This window comes from Rana temporaria, chromosome 9 (genome assembly GCF_905171775.1).
Source record: "Rana temporaria chromosome 9, aRanTem1.1, whole genome shotgun sequence".
Classification (NCBI taxonomy): Eukaryota; Metazoa; Chordata; class Amphibia; order Anura; family Ranidae; genus Rana; species Rana temporaria.
Window position 1 is genome coordinate 137973000 of NC_053497.1, and position 16338 is coordinate 137989337.

Sequence of the window (16338 nt, forward strand, 5' to 3'; positions counted from 1 at the left end):
GAAAATCTTATATAATACCAGTTCTGATAAGCAGGTGGTGGTGGCAGGTTGGGGGAGGCTATCTATCCAATATGACTTTATTAATAAGATTTTTTTATTAGTAAACTACTTGTCAAAACTTTTTTACTTTAGTTTTAGATAGAGGGAAGGAGGATTATAATATCTGTAAGTGTTTATTGCTGTCTGTGTCCCCATTAGGGAGATTTATCCTCTCTATTTGTCCTGTTTACCATTATCATTGAAAGTAGAAGAAAATCCCATATTTTAGGTTGTCCCTTGAAATGTAATTGAGTGGAAATCTTCCAATGGTAGCACTAGAAATTCCCTAAATTTGCAGGAATTTCCTCTCACTTCCTGTTTAGCTATGGGACAGGAAGTGAAGGGAAATCTTCTCAATGAGACAAAATGGAAATACTAAGCCTTACAGGGGTTATAACCCTCCCTTACTCTATCCAATATAGAAAAATTGGTTTTGCCTAGAGTTCTACTTTAAGCTTACCTCACTTTTTTGCATCGTAATGTTGCTGATACACTTGACATTTCTCAGGGCAGATTTCCTGATAGTGATAATAGTAGCCCATGTCTGGGTAATGTGTGTGAAATGGTCTCTTGTGATCTCCATCAGAAGCTGCTTGTGTGATAGGGTAACAACGCCCGACCACAAGTGGGAGACAGAGTTACCCTATAAAAAGAAGGACCTTCATGGCAGTATTATCACCAGATAGTTAAAAAAAATTGAAAATAATTTCTGAAAATGTAAGGATTGTGTTTACATTCACTTTAACAAGAGAGAGGACTATTTTGAGAAAGTTCATTGAGTACTAGCCTAAAGCTGGCCATAGACGGGTAGTCTTTGTTTTTTTTAAGCCAGCGACTCAATGAACAAAAAGGCTGATCAATATTCCAATAACACACGTTCCTGGTAAAATGGCTCATACAAAATGGTGGGTTCTGCAACGATCACCAGCTGGGTCCTGGAGACATCAAACAATCAAACATATTCGCCAGCACACCAAGGATCGTCCAATTACGTCCAAAAAAGTTTTATTGCAGCAAAATATTCACATTACAAAGGTGCAACGTTTCGGAGTCACGCAGGACCCCTTCATCAGGCATGTGATTTATCACATGCCTGACAAAGGGGTCCTGCGTAACTCCAAAACGTTGCACCTTTGTAATGTGATATTTTTGCAATAAAACTTTTTTGGATCCACTGCTTCCGGTATGCGGGTGGATGCCATTCGGCAACTGGAGGGGGTGGGGGGTCGCTTTTAATTTTGACTGTCCTATTATCCTGGACCACAAACCTTCCTCGCTGTGCTACAGTATATGTTTCTGCTGCACCATTGGCATGGTTATATCTTCTTAGTCCTCTCCATAAAATTATCGAAAATTTGTGCGTAAATTAAAACTATAGGCAACACTTCTTTTTGGATAGAGTAATGGAGGGTTATAGCCCCTGTCAGTTTATTTTTTACCATCCCTGTCCCATTGCAGACATTTCCCTTCACTTCCTGCCCCATAATCAAACAGAAAGTACGAGAAAATCAGAACCCTCAGAACTGATGTCCCCACTCGAAAATTTTAGGGCGGGTCTTAAACAGCAAGGGGTGTGGCATTGACAGGAAGGGGTGCGTCATATCTAAATTAGGGGGTGCATGAGTTTTTTTTTTTTACAGAGATAGGGGGTGCATGAGTTTAGTCAGGCCTAGGGCAGCACAAAACCTAAATACACTACTGCCTAGGATATGTTTTTGTTGACCATAGAAACTGCACACTTTCATGTCATGCACTCTTTATCTGAAGCCCACTAATTCTATAACCCAGTGTATGTTGAGGCTAGTGTGTGGTGTAGTGCTTCGTTTAATATGTATTGGGCTGAGGGGTAGTTGTTTATATCCCTTAATAAAGCTTTGTTTCCCCCACACACCCTTACAGGTGGTTAAGAAATGGTCACCCGGTCAGTGATCATGATGGTCTGGAGATATTAGATGGAGGAAGGACTTTATCCATAAGTCTCATACAGTCAGGACATGCCGGGAGGTACACATGTAAAGCAGAAGGGGATGCCGGCTCTGCAGAGGCCATGGTCAATGTGTTAGTGCAAGGTAAGAATATGTGTGTTGGAATTGTTTCCTCTTCATCACCCTGGTTATCCTCCCTGATACCTAAACCAAGAAAACAATGCTACCTACTTCATCTATATGGCACCTGTGTTTATTACCCTCCATGGCCCAGAACACATGCAGATCAGGAATTTTGACTTTACTTGCTGCATGCACATTCCAGGTAGGGTGACCACGTGTCCCGGATTGCCGGGACAGTCCCAAATTTTGCAGGTCTGTCCTGGATCCCGAAACCTTCATTCCAGGACAATACAGTGTCCCGGAATGAGACTGACACAACCACACCCCCTGCCCCCCACGCCAATCTGATGCCCCCCAAAATAATGCTGCTACTTTGCCGCTTTACTCACTGACAGTACTTGTCCTGGAGAGGCAAATTTCCCGCCCCCTACTTGTGATTGGAGAAATCATAAATCCCGCCTCTTGTGTCTAATCACTGAGCCAGCGTTGGAACAAGGTAAAACGGGACTCGGCCGGCCAGGACAAGTACCACTAGTAAGGAAAGTAATGATACGGCTACCTTTTTTGGGGGGCGTGATTAGTGCTTCTGGGTAGAGCGTGTACCTGCCGCCCCAGCTGTGCTGTGGTTCATTATGGTGCAAGCTGAATTTTGGGAAGGTGTCCCTGAATGGCAATTTGGAAATGTGGTCACCCTAATTCCAGGTCAGTGCCTTAGAATGTTTTGAAGCTACAGAAAGCCACGCAACTAGCATTTTCATGTCTATGATGGCAGCTCCCTTATTCCAACTCATTAAACGGTTCCTTTGGTCTTTCTTGTAAGTGTAGATCTTAGCAGCTACTCGGTGGCCATATATAAATAGAGGTCCACTATGCATGCTTCAGTTAAAATATATTTTTGTTTTATGTTTCCAAAGAGGTTACATTTAATTAATAATGAAAAGAAAAACAAGCTTTGGGTGTTTTAGCCCACTGCCTATATTACCTTTGCATAACACCAGGTGCTGTTTATCTATTTCCTCCATAACTGCTCTTTATTCATATATTTACCACCTCCAGGTTTCACTGGTGGCAATAAATAAAGGTTGCCTTTTTTTTTTTTTATTGGAGTCTTTGATTAAAACCAACATAGATGTCTGCCCAGCACTGTTTACTGAGATCTCATTTCTTTTGTGACAGAGCTTCCTGTGGTCAGCATCACGGGCGGCAGCAGCACGTCTGCTAGATTACGGGAACCGCTAACTCTAGAATGTGATGTTTCCGGATCTCCACCTCCCTCCGTCAGCTGGTGGAAGGACGGGTTCCAGTTATCAAGCAATCAGCTTACACTGCAGGTATGCAGCCCATGACAATTTTCTTGTGCGCAATAGGTGTAGGAGATTGTAACGGTCACCACCGTTTACGACCTTCCATCAACCCACGACAGCTTATCCGACACACAGACAAACCAACAGGCACGATCCATATCAATTCCCCAGAAAATGAGACTGACAGCTCTATTCTCTGCTTTAAAATGTATATGAACACTTTTAATGGTTAGCTCTCAAGTTTATATACAATTTACAAGGCATGTTTCAGTAATTACAGGAACAATCAAACTCTCCACCCACACATCACACACTGGGGGGGCTTCAATACACCTTCAGATGGGCTAATTACTAAACATACCCAAACATTTTGGCGACGGTCTATAATTAACATGATCTAATCACTACACCTGAGAAGTCACATTCCTTTATTAATAGAATTCAAACAAAACACCATCACACAATGATTTCCCCTCAATCCACATCTTTAGACAGATGGTCTGTCTCCGACAGAAAGGTATTCACACCTGATCATCAATAGGCTTTAAACCGTGTTATCACACAATAAAAGGCCTTTCAGGAGCCAGCCTCATTTAACAACTCAATAGCCTGGGCTAAGCATTGAAAGAGTCATTCTATTGACCAGTAGGGTCAGAATAAACCAACACTTTGCAATATCTCAAGATCCTGTAATATGAGCCATCAGTAATGTCCCCTGTCCTGTAATTTAGGATATCATTTCTCAGTCACCCTATGGCCCTATTGGACATAAGGTGACCCTAGACATAAGACTCCTTGGTGACGCCGGTACAGGAGTACCCCTCATCCTTCCAAAGTCTCTGTTTGTCACGGGGTCATTCCGTTACAGAGATCTACCTATTGTTATAGCCACATGTAAAAGCCACCTCCTTGTTTGACAATTTAAAAACAGTGTGACTACATGGTCACTTATAAGTGAGAGCCTCTGGGAGAGACTGGGAGCAACGTAAAAATATGTCCTTCCCAAAGAGCTCTTTTCTCACCATTTGTAATGTCAATCACATATGAGTTGTTAAGTATGCAAAATACAACACATGACTTAAAAAAAAAAGGAAAGCTCAACTGTAGCCATCTAGAACATGCCATGTAATGCAACTACATCCATCATAAATCAGGTACTGGTCTGCAGAGGAATTAGGTGAAACATTCCCCCTCAAAACTCAGTAGCACCTACATGGTATGTAAATGCAGAGGCAGCTCTAGGCTTTGTGAGGCCTTAGGCAAAATTTAGAAATGAGGCCCCACTCACGCCCATAATGGGAAAAATAATTCAAGCAAGAAAAATGGCTGCAGAAAATGCACGGATCTAGCACACTGCAAGAGAGGGGGAGGTGATAAAGAGAGAGGGGTGATATGGAGATCCGATGGCGCCAACATTAGTATTGATCACAGGCAAATTAGGTGGCCCTGAGAATGCGAGGCCTTAGGCGACCGCCTAATTAGAGAGCCGCCTCTGTGTAAATGCAATGTTGCTGTGATTGAGAGATTGGGGCATGTCACTGAATTTTGCACATAGTAGCCACGGACATCTCTGGCTGCCCTACATTTTCTGTCAATAGGAAAACCCTGCAAGAAATTTCAAATACCAAACCTTGGATTTCACAGATAAATACAGTTCACAACAACATTGTTCATAGGAAATATAATTTTATTGGGTTGATTACAGATACATTTTTCATATATTGTAATTCCCAACAGTTGTGGTGGAAACATCAGGCCATACAAGAAGCCATTTACTGTAAGCACTTTCAACCACTTACAAACATTTAATAGGTAAACAGATCAATGCAATTTACCATTAACAATTTCTACTGAGTGGAAAACAATGAAAACTGTTGGCTGTAGACTGTAATGATCTGTTTAGTCATTTTTACAGTTTAAAGTTGTTGAATTTGCTTGAAAATTGCTATGTGTATATCCAGCGTCAAGGTATCCATACATGCATTAATACTAAATACTTTCCATAATATAAAAAAAAAAAAAAAAATTGTGGCACTTTCACAATAAAAAATAAACCTCTGCTGCTATTAATGTGCATTCACAAAGCTTATCTTCATCAGAACATCCACACAGTTCTTTACCCTTCACCGCCTTAGCAGTTAAAGCTCCAGAGTTAAAAAAAAAAATCAGATAGGAGAATAAGTAGCTCCCTGTTTGGAAAAGGCATTCCCAGCTTCCCTCTAGATGTGCTTGCTTCATGTTGACCACGGCACGAAAGTGGAAGCTATGAGCATGAAGGTGTGCAGGGATGCTTTCTTTGATGTAAAGACAGAGAATCAGGTGTGAAATATGGCATTTAGTTGATAACACCAGTATAGTTCTCAATGGATGTAAAACGCAAATACTATTTTTGCAGAGTTAAAGAAGAAGTAGGGCCAAAGCTCTTTTGTCCCTACTTCTCCTGTGGGTCACAGGAGTGCACTTAGTTCTGCACTCCTGTGACCTGTATTCAGCCAACAGCGGGCTAAAGTCTGCTGTTGGCTGACACATCATTCGTCCAGTCCAGGCTTTAATGTCGGAATCCACCCAGGTGCCTGACCTGTAACTGGCTCAGCCTCTCAGCATGCACTGCTGAGGGCCTGAGCCAACTGCTCCCGCCTCCTCCCCCTTTACAGAATGGCACTCCAGTGAGCACTGGAGGGGCAGAGCAGAGCGTCAGTGGCTGCCAATCATCAGCTATCTGCTCACTGAAGACCGAGAACTGAGTGATCAGTGGTTTTTGATCTTCTCTGTCTTGGAGGCGGTGGAGAGTCTAATGCCGCGTACACACCATCATTTTATGTGATGAAAAAAAATGACGTTTTTAAAAACGTCACTTTAATTGACCGTGTGTGGGGGAAAACGTCGTTTTATGTCTTGTAAAAAACGACCCAAAAAAATTGAAGCATGCTTCAATTTTATGTGTCGTTTTTCAAAAGTGCACTTTTTACTTCACAGAAATTGACCGTGTGTAGCAAAAAACGTTGTTTTCTAAGACGTTTTTTCATCCACGCATGCCCAGAAGCTACTTATGAAGCAAGCTTCAATGGAAAAACGTGGTGGGAACGTAACCTCACTTTGCAAGATCATTGTGAGAAAACGATGGTGTGTAGGCAACTTCGTCTTTGAAAATTGAAGTTTCAAAAACGTCATTTTTTACTTCACAGAAAGTGTCGTTTTTTTTCATCACATAAAGTGATGGTGTGTACGCGGCATTAGAGTATGTTCCATTTTTTCAAATCACACACTTCTCTTTTAAGCAGGATATACACACACAGTTGTTTTTTCATTCAACCACCCAGTTAAAAAAATAGACATATCCCTGCATCCACACAAGAAACGTGGGTCTAAGGAAATCCTACCAGCAGAATACACTAATCAGCGCTGCAGCCATTGGCAGCATGCGGTGATCGAAGACTGGTTTTCTAGTAGGATCTATCAACAGAAACTGGTCAAAGTCTAACATCCGGCTTCCAGTGGTACACACATACCAGAATTCAGCTGGTTCCTGCTGAACTGGCCGAATTTTTGGACATGTGTACCCTGCTTTACATTATTCACCTGAATGTATTTAATGAGTTATATATTTTAGTACTTTACTATTTTTGCTGGATTCTATTTTGCATGTCTTTTATCATATTATAGCAAGGGTCCCCTCAAAGGGCTAGTTCATTGTCCTTCATTGTTTAGGGGCCAGACTGTGGACAATGGGAGTAAAAAATACCATGACATCAGTGATCAATGGCAGTAAAAAAATAAACAGTGATGGGTTCATTTATAGTGCTAATTTTTAAGTGCAGTAACTCATATTAACTACACTGTCAGACCACCAGTATATGGTGGGTATAGATTGGAAGGTGATGATGTGCTTAGTGGAACTCCAGGCAATCAATTCAAAGTAGAAATGCCTGTATGTTTACGATTTTACCTTCCTGCGTGTTGATTTTGTTTAGGCAGTCTCATGATTCACAGGGCACAGGCAGAAAAAAAATCATTCTGCTACTATCTGGTTCACATTTACTGATTCCCAGAATGCCTCCCTCCTAATTGAACTAAGGTGATAATATTATTTAATTGTCCAATAAGCAAGCTTGACATGGAGTGGTGACACAGGACAGGAAGCTGCATTGCTGAACCAGGAAATAAGAGTGTCACCTGCCTACAAGGCCGGTGCTACCTATAGGCAAGGTTGGCGCCGGCCTAGAGCGCACATCAGTCAGGGGGGCCGCTAGTGTCGTAGTGTAGGGGGGGCAGGCGAGTTGCAGGATTTCTGGGAGTTCCGGGAGTGCAGGTTCGGTTGTGGCAGCAAACAGTGGCTTTCGTGGAGATGGGCAACCATCTCCACATGGTGGGTGTTTTGCGAGGGCTGATAAGCCTGAGATCCTGGGAGAAGAGTTCCACCGTTTTCTCCTTTTACCTCGCCCCCCTGCCCCCCCCCCCCCCCCTGAAAAGGCCAGAAGCATACCTTGTGCTTTCAGAGTATTGACACCTCCAATTTCCTCTCTAATGTGAGGCTCGGAGGACAGGGGGCCCAGAGGACGGACAGGAGGCGCAGGGCGCAAGGGAGCCTCTGGGAGGAACAAAGCACCCCTGGATCAAGGAGACAGACTGGCATGAAAGGTACCATACAGAGACTGGGACAATGGAACAGAGAAGGCATACTACCCTAGCCTGTCCATATACTACCCTAGCCTGTCCATATACTACCCTAGCCTGTCCATATACTACCCTAGCCTGTCCATATACTACCCTAGCCTGTCCATATACTACCCTAGCCTGTCCATATACTACCCTAGCCTGTCCATATACTACCCTAGCCTGTCCATATACTACCCTAGCCCATACCTCCCAACTTCCTGAGATGGGAACGAGGGACACCTATTAGCAAAAGTATGAAGTGATAGGACACACCCCCTGTCACACCCCCATTAAAGTAAGAATTGTACAAAAAAAAAGACTGGTGTTTTTTTTACCACTACTATTCCTTTATTATGGAATTTGAAATTTACAAGTGCAGCAATTTAGAAATTGGATGAAAGGTTTAGCACTGGGAAACACTTTTTGATAAGTAGTGCATTTTATATACAACTATATAGATCAGACCAAAACTAGGGAAAGAGGAACTTTGTTCCAGATCAGGGACAGTTGGGAGCTATGCTCTACCCTGGCCTGTCCATATACCTGCGGACCATGGCTGCCACTATTTGTCTTCTGGCCTGGTCAGATGGTGCAAGTGTGGGTCTGCGGACCACGGCTGAAGAAAAAGGTGGAGAGGCAATGCAAAAATCTCCATCCCCGCCACCTCCACCGTATACAGGGGTAGGGGAAAGGGGGTGTGGTCCGGGCGGAGCCAAGGGGGCTGCAAAATGGGGTTTCGTCTAGGCCTGGGTGTCAAAAATCCTTGCACTAACCCTGCCTGCCTGGATGTGCAGTGTGGCAGGGGTGTGTAAATCACAAGGTTGACTGAACGGAATAAGTAATATTTAGCTGTTTTCTTGGAGTTTAGCTTTAAGAACCAACATCTAGGAATAAGAACTCTTTATTTAACAATGTTTTTTTCCTCTCATTCTTCCTGAAATACTAACATGGATTTTACTGACAGATTGAGGCAATTTCCATTGATGATGAAGGCGTTTACACTTGTGTGGCTGCCAACTCTGCCGGAGAGGGAAGACAAGATGTTATACTGAATGTGCTGGGTGAGTGTATTTTTTTTCTTTTGGATTAAATATTTATTAGATGCAGAAATATAACAAAGACTAGCACTTCTTTGGTGTTTAAAGGAAACCTAGCAGTTCTGCATCAAACAGGGGCTATATTGGTATTGTGTTGTATTGTATCCTAAACTGCTAAGGCAAAAAACAAAATACTTACCCCAGGAAACCCAACAAGCCATTCCATAGGTCCTGTTCAGTTTAAGAGTGAAATCTTGAGAAATGTAAGCATTCTCCACTTTTCTTCAATCTTGTAAGAACATAAGAGTGACCTCAACCTTGCCTAGGTGGGGTCCAAGGTCAAGGTTTTTTTTTTAATTTGCTTTTTTTGTTTTGTTTTATTTTAGCCTTAGTAGTTTAGGATGAGGGGGTAGTAGGATAAGTTACGATATGAAGCTCTTCTCGGTCCACTTTAATGAAAAACCATAGGCAGGGGCGGACTGACCATTCGGGCACTAGGGGGCCCCATGAGGGTTGCCAGCCTCAGTAAAACCAGGGACAGTATGTAAAAATCTTTTTTTTTTTTAGATCTGTCCCTGAGATGTCCGAAACCGACATGCTTTCGATGTGAAAATCCTGAGATTTTAGCTGCTCCGCCTCTGCACTGCCTCCTGGGGTGGTGGCCATCTGTAAGCCCAGGGGCCCCATAATCTTCTATTTTTTTACATCTGTCCCTGAAATGTCCCTTACCGGCATCCTTTTGGTCTAAAAATCCCAAGATTATAGCTGCCCCACCTCTCCAGTACCTTCTCAATGTGTGTATGTGTATTCTGTTTGTATGTATACTGTGTGTGTCTCTGTATGTGTATGTATACTGTGTGTGTTTATTGTGTGTCTGTGTGTATACTGTATATGTATACTGTATGTGTGTCTGTATACTGTGTGTATATACTGTGTATGTATACTGTATGTGTGTGTGTGTGTGTGTATGCAGTACTTTGTGGCCCCATAATCTATTGCCTGGGGGCCCCATAATCTCCTATTCCCAGGGGCCCCATAATCTCCCATTGCCCGAGGGCCCCATGAGTTGTCAGTCCGCCCCTGACCATAGGGGCTCCTACAATATTAGAAGAGTCAGGTAGTCTAACTACCTGGGCTATGAATGGAATGGTTCCCTAATATGTTGTTCAGTAGTCAATGAGGTCCTCTGATGTGTGCAAATGTTATCTGTTTCTTTCTAGTGCCTCCTAATATTGAGCCAACTGATGTGAACCATACAGTGGTGGAAAATCTCCCAGCATCCTTAGAGTGCTTGGCGTCAGGAAGTCCTTTGCCTGGTAAGAAGTACACACTGCTACTGCAATTATCTGTTTTCTAGCTTTGGTGTTTTATTAATTGCATATTGGCGATAAGTTTATCCAGACCAAGTTTCTATACTGATCCTACGAGTTGGTATTAAAAAGTTTTGAGACTAGTTTTGTAACATGCCCACAGATAGCAACACAAAGCTGCACCGCAGTCACAGGAAACACCAGCCTTCATAAGTCAGTGTGACAAAAGGTATCGTCCTGTGTACATCGGGAGCTGTGCAACTGGTGCTATTCTGACCATTTCATCATGGACAGCAAGTTAGAACAAACATGATTTTCTCGTCAGAATCAACATCATCTCACTTTCACACCCCCACCCTACTCACCAGATTTGGCTCCTGCAGATTTCACCTTCTTCCCAAAGATGAAGGACCAGCTCAAAGGTCAACGTTTTGACACCATTGCACAGATCCAGCACAAATTTCAGAAGGTGCTTGACACGCTTCGAAAAGAAGACTCACAGGACACATTCCAGAAGTTCTAGGAATTCTGGGAGCACTGTAATCAGGGTCAGATTCCTGACAAGGCCACTGAGGCCAGGCCTCGGGGCGGCAGTGGGTGCAGGGGCGGCGACGGCTGCAGCGCTCCTCTTCCTCTGTCTTCCGGCGCTCGGATGTCACAGAGCTGGGTCTGTGTGTGCAAGGTCCCGCCCCCTAGACAAGCTTGTGTGATAGTAGATTGAATCAGTGTTCCGCCTATCACACAAGCTGGTCTAGGGGGGCGGGACCTTGCACACACAGACCCAGCTCCGTGAAATCCGAGCGCCAGAGGACAGAGGGAGGGGAGCGCTGCATATGATCCAGGAAATGGTGAGGCTGCAATTAGTGGACACAGAGGCTGCATGCATGGGTACAGAGGCTGCAATTAGTGGGCACAGAGGCTGCATTCATGGGCACAGAGGTTTTTACTGTACAGTCGCACAACTTTTATCGAACAAGTATGCCCGAAAACCCGCCAAAAATCGTATGATTATCGGCGGGTTAGTGGCGTGCTTGTTCGATAACTGCTGAACGGGCCGGTGTGCGCACACGGCCCGTTCAGCATTGCCGTCATCGGAAGCCCGCCCCGGCCTTGGGGCGGCTAAGGGAGTAAATCCGGGCCTGACTGTAATTGCTGTGCAAGGGGACTATTTTGAAGGTGATAGTGTATAAACAGAGCTAGTCTAAAAACGTTTTAATATCGCCTTTTATAATAATCCCTGTCCATTTGAATAGGCTGCCCTCTGCTGTTTGTTCAAGATGTTTTTCTGCAGATAGCACGTTTTATCACATTGAATGGAAATGCCCACCTATTAGTGCATTTTGGTCCAAAGTCACTGCTTTCATTAGTTTGCTTACTCAAATACGTAATTAATATATGTATTCCCTTAAGGTGCCTATTTGGACATATTGATGACAACCCTCTCCCCAAACGTTCCCAGCTCTTTCTATGCTTAGTTTTGTTTTATGCCAAGAAACCTATAGCTATATTTTGAAAATCTCCAGATCCCCCTCCTGTGGCCTTTTGGCTTAACCTAATTAACGAGGCACCCCCATTGTACAAATTGACATATGAGGCCAGGGGTTGCTCTAAGAAAATTTCATAAGATCTGGAACTCATACTCGGACTGTACTATACTACCTGATACTTAAGGTATTGATTGAAGCTAGGGCTCACTTGCTGACTTTCTCAATTACTATTCATGCACTACATTACCAAAAGTATTGGGATGCCTGTCTTTAACCACTTGCTTACTGGGCACATTTACCCCCTTCCTGCCCAGGCGAAATTTCAGCTTTCGACACTGCGTCGCTTTAACTGACAATTGTGCGGTCGTGCGACGTGGCTCCCAAATTTACATCCTTTTTTTCCCACAAATCGAGCCTTCTTTTGGTGGTATTTGATTACCTGTGCGTTTTTTTTGTGCTATAAACAAAAAAAGAGCGACAATTTTGAAAAAAACAATATTTTTTACTTTTTGCTATAGTAATACGGGCACTGCCTGAGGGCCCCATGCCACTAGGGGGCCCCATCAGGGTTGCCAGGCTCAGGAAAACCAGGGACAGTATGTAAAAATCTATGGGCCAGATTCACAGAAGAGATACAACGGCGTATCTCCTGATACGTCGTCGTATCTCTGTGTTGCGGCCGTCCTAACTATGCGACTGATTCATAGAATCAGTTACGCATAGATAGCCAGAAGATCCGACAGGTGTAATTGAATTACACTGTCGGATCTTAACCACTTGCCGTCGCCGCACCGTCATAATACGTCCACAAGGTGGCTCTCCTAGGCGAGATCACGTATTATGACGTCCTACCTTTTAGCCGCCACTAGGGGCGCACGCGAGCCGCCGGAGGCGCGCGCGCGCGCCCCCCGCTCGCCCCCGACTCCCGTGCGTGTGCCCGGCGGGCGCGATCGCCGCCGGGCACACGCGATCGCTCGGTACAGAGCGGGGAACGGGAGCTGTGTGTGTAAACACACAGCTCTCGTTCCTGTCAGCAGGGGAAATGCTTTTCTTCGGTTCATACAATGTATGAACCGAGGATCAGTGTTTCCCCTAGTGAGGCCACCCCCCCCCCCACAGTAAGAACACACCCAGGCATACTTAACCCCTTCCCCGCCCCCTAGTGTTAACCCCTTCACTGCCAGTGGCATTTTTATAGTAATCTAATGCATTTTTATAGCACTGATCGCTATAAAAATGCCAATGGTCCCAAAAATGTGTCAAAAATGTCCGAAGTGTCCGCCATAATGTCGCAATACCGAAAAAAAAATCGCTGATCGCCGCCATTACTAGTAAAAAAAATATTAATAAAAATGCCATAAAAATACCCCCTATTTTGTAAACGCTATAACTTTTGCGCAAACCAATCAATAAACGCTTATTGCGATTTTTTTTTACGAAAAATATGTAGAAGAATACGTATCGGCCTAAACTGAGGAAAAAAAATGTTTTTTTATATATTTTTGGGGGATATTTATTACAGCAAAAAGTAAAAAATATTCATTTTTTTCAAAATTGTCGTTCTATTTTTGTTTATAGCGCAAAAAATAAAAAACGCAGAGGTGATCAAATACCACCAAAAGAAAGCTCTATTTGTGGGAAAAAAAGGACGCCAATTTTGTTTGGGAGCCACGTCGCACGACCGCGCAATTGTCTGTTAAAGCGACGCAGTCCCGAATCGCAAAAAGTACTCTGGTCTTTGGGCAGCAATATGGTCCGGGGGGTAAGTGGTTAAGGATGCAATTCTAGGCCGGCCGCTAGGTGGCGAGGCCATTGCGGTCGGCGTAGAATATGAAAATGACTAGTTACGGCGATTTCCGAACATCCATGCTGCCCGTCGATCTAACGCCGTTTCCGTCGAGTTACGCCGCGTAAAATTAGGGCTGAGCCCTAGTTGTTCTAAGCCATGTTAAGTATGGCCGTCGTTCCCGCGTCGAAATTTAAAAAACAACGTCGTTTGCGTAAGTCGTCCGTGAATGGCGCTGGACGCCATTTACGGTAACGTCTAAACAAATGACGTCCGTGCGACGTCATTTAGCGCAATGCACGTCGGGTAATTTACCCGACGTAGCATGCGCAGTACAGTACGTTCGGCGTGGGAACGCGCCTAATTTAAATGGTGCCCGCCCCATTTGAATTAGGCGGACTTGCGCCGATCGGATTTACGTTACACCGCCGCAAGTTTACAGGTAAGATTTTTGAGAATCAGGCACTTACGCTGTAAACCTGCGGCGGTGTAACGTAAATGGGATACGTTACGCTGCCGTTGAGCAACGTAAATGTATCAGAATCTGGCCCTCTGTTTTTTTAGATCTGTCCCTGATATGTCCGAAACCGACATGCTTTCGATGTGAAAATCCCGAGATTTTAGCTGTCCTGCCTCTGCACTGCCTCCTGGGGTGGTGGCCATCTGTAAGCCCAGGGGCCCCATAATCTTCTATTGCCCGGGGGCCCCATGAGTTGTCAGTCCGCCCCTGGCAGATAGTATGTCGCAATAGTAGGAAAAAAATACACAAGGTAATACAAAACTTTGAATCTATTGGTTTTGTGCAGAAATTAACAAAACAAGAAATTGTAACTTCTGCTTGCAAAATCCAGTTGCATATGAGGGTATTGTAAACTGTGCTGACTCTCCTGAGAAAGAGCCCCTTTCTGTATGTGGTCGGACCTTTTCTCTGAATCATGTAATATGAATGCTTGGACAGTTTGGGATGCTGCAGTAATGATGATCTTTTGTCTGTGTACAGTGGTGGCGTGGTACAGAGGTGAAGGTCAGCTGCTGTCTGCAATGCCTGGTGTCACCTTTCTAAATGATGGCAGGATCCTGCAAATTGAGAGAATCAGCACCTCTGATGCCGGAGAGTATGTCTGCGTGGCATCTAATGAAGCTGGCAACACCGAGCTCCGCTACTCTCTAGAGGTTCATGGTGAGCACCTGAATTATTCTGTGTGGCAATCCTTTAATGGTTGGCTCTTGTATATCAACTGCAATCTTCTACCCATGATATATTTCACTTTCAGTACTTCAGATTCACTAACTTCCTCTATGCCTTTTTTATTTGTTAACCCCAGTGCCACCCAGAATTGTATCAATGACAGAACTTGCCACGTTCCTGGTGAATGAACAGGTTTGGTTGGAGTGCAATGCCACGGGAGTGCCTGAGCCAACACTTATGTGGTTGAAGGATAAAATTCCTGTTTCCACGGCAAGAGCTGGCCTCCGGGTCAGTATATGAGTTACTTCTCTATTTTTCTCATGTTTTTCTTAGTAGTCATGGAAATATTTTCAGTTTTGCATTGTACAAAAGTCAATTTACATGGTAGGATATTCAAGGTCTGGTTGCAATTTGAGGTCCGAGTTAACAATTTTGGTGAAATATCTAAACATGCCTTTTTTTTTCATTTTTTTTTACTAAAGGTCTACAATGTTAAATGCCACTATGACTTAAAGTAGAGCTAAAAGCAAAACTTTTTTTTCTAGTTTTAGATAAAGTTGAGATGGATTACAAGACCTGTCAGTTTTTGTGGCTTTCTGTGCCCCCATTAAAGCAGAGGTCTGCCAAAAAAAAAAAATATTCAAAGCCAGTAGCTACAAATACTGAAGCTGCTGACTTTTAATAAATGGACATTTACTTGTCCAGGGTGCCCACGATGTCGGCAGCCGAAGCCGATCAATCGTTTAGCTCTCGGCTGCCCCCACCGCCATCCTTGATGAGGGAATCAGGAAGTGAATCGTTGCAGCTTCCCTTCCTGGTTTCCTACTGCGCATGTACGAGTCTTCTGGGACCTGTGCATTTCTCAGAAGACAGCGAAGGGGGGGGGGGCGGGAAGGAGCGTGACCCCCGCGGGAGTCTATGCCCAGAAGTGGGTGCAAATATTTGTATTATACAGGTATCTGCACCCCCCTCACCCCTGAAAGGTGCCAAATGTGACACCAAAGGGGGGGGAGGGTTCCGAAAAGCGGAGGTTCCATTTTTGTGTGGACCTCCGCTTTAACGAGATTCCCCCTCTCTATTTGTCCTGTTTAACATTATCCTTATAGATAAAAGAAAATACCACATTTTGGGTTGTCCCCAGAAAAGTAATGGGGGGGTGATCTTCCAATGGGGACACTGGTTTTGGTGACCTGGAAGCCCCCAAGTAATTCCCTTAGTTTGCAGTGATTTCCTTTCACTTCCTGTTTCGCTATGGGACAGGAAGTAAAGGGAAATCTCCTTAATGAGACACAGGTGGTGAAAAAAAAATCTGTCAGGGGTTATATCCCTCCCTTGCCTTATCCACAATGAAAAAAAAAAAAGTTTGCCTATAGTTCTAATTTATATATAGGATCATGTTTGTTGTTATCAGGAAGAGCAAAAACTTTTCAGTGCCTGCCCCCCCACCCATCCCAATTTACTTACCTGAGTCCCGTAGAGATC

General features: G+C 44.0%; 1 protein-coding gene across 1 annotated transcript in view; it reads left to right on the forward strand.

The window, feature by feature from the left end:
* Positions 1 to 16338, forward strand: part of HMCN2 (hemicentin 2) — a 345628-nt gene that overhangs the window by 205453 nt on the left and 123837 nt on the right. Inside the window, 6 exon segments of the mRNA XM_040325278.1 lie at positions 1939 to 2108; positions 3264 to 3418; positions 9012 to 9108; positions 10305 to 10400; positions 14668 to 14847; positions 14993 to 15144. Of these exon segments, the coding sequence (XP_040181212.1) occupies positions 1939 to 2108; positions 3264 to 3418; positions 9012 to 9108; positions 10305 to 10400; positions 14668 to 14847; positions 14993 to 15144 (850 nt within the window).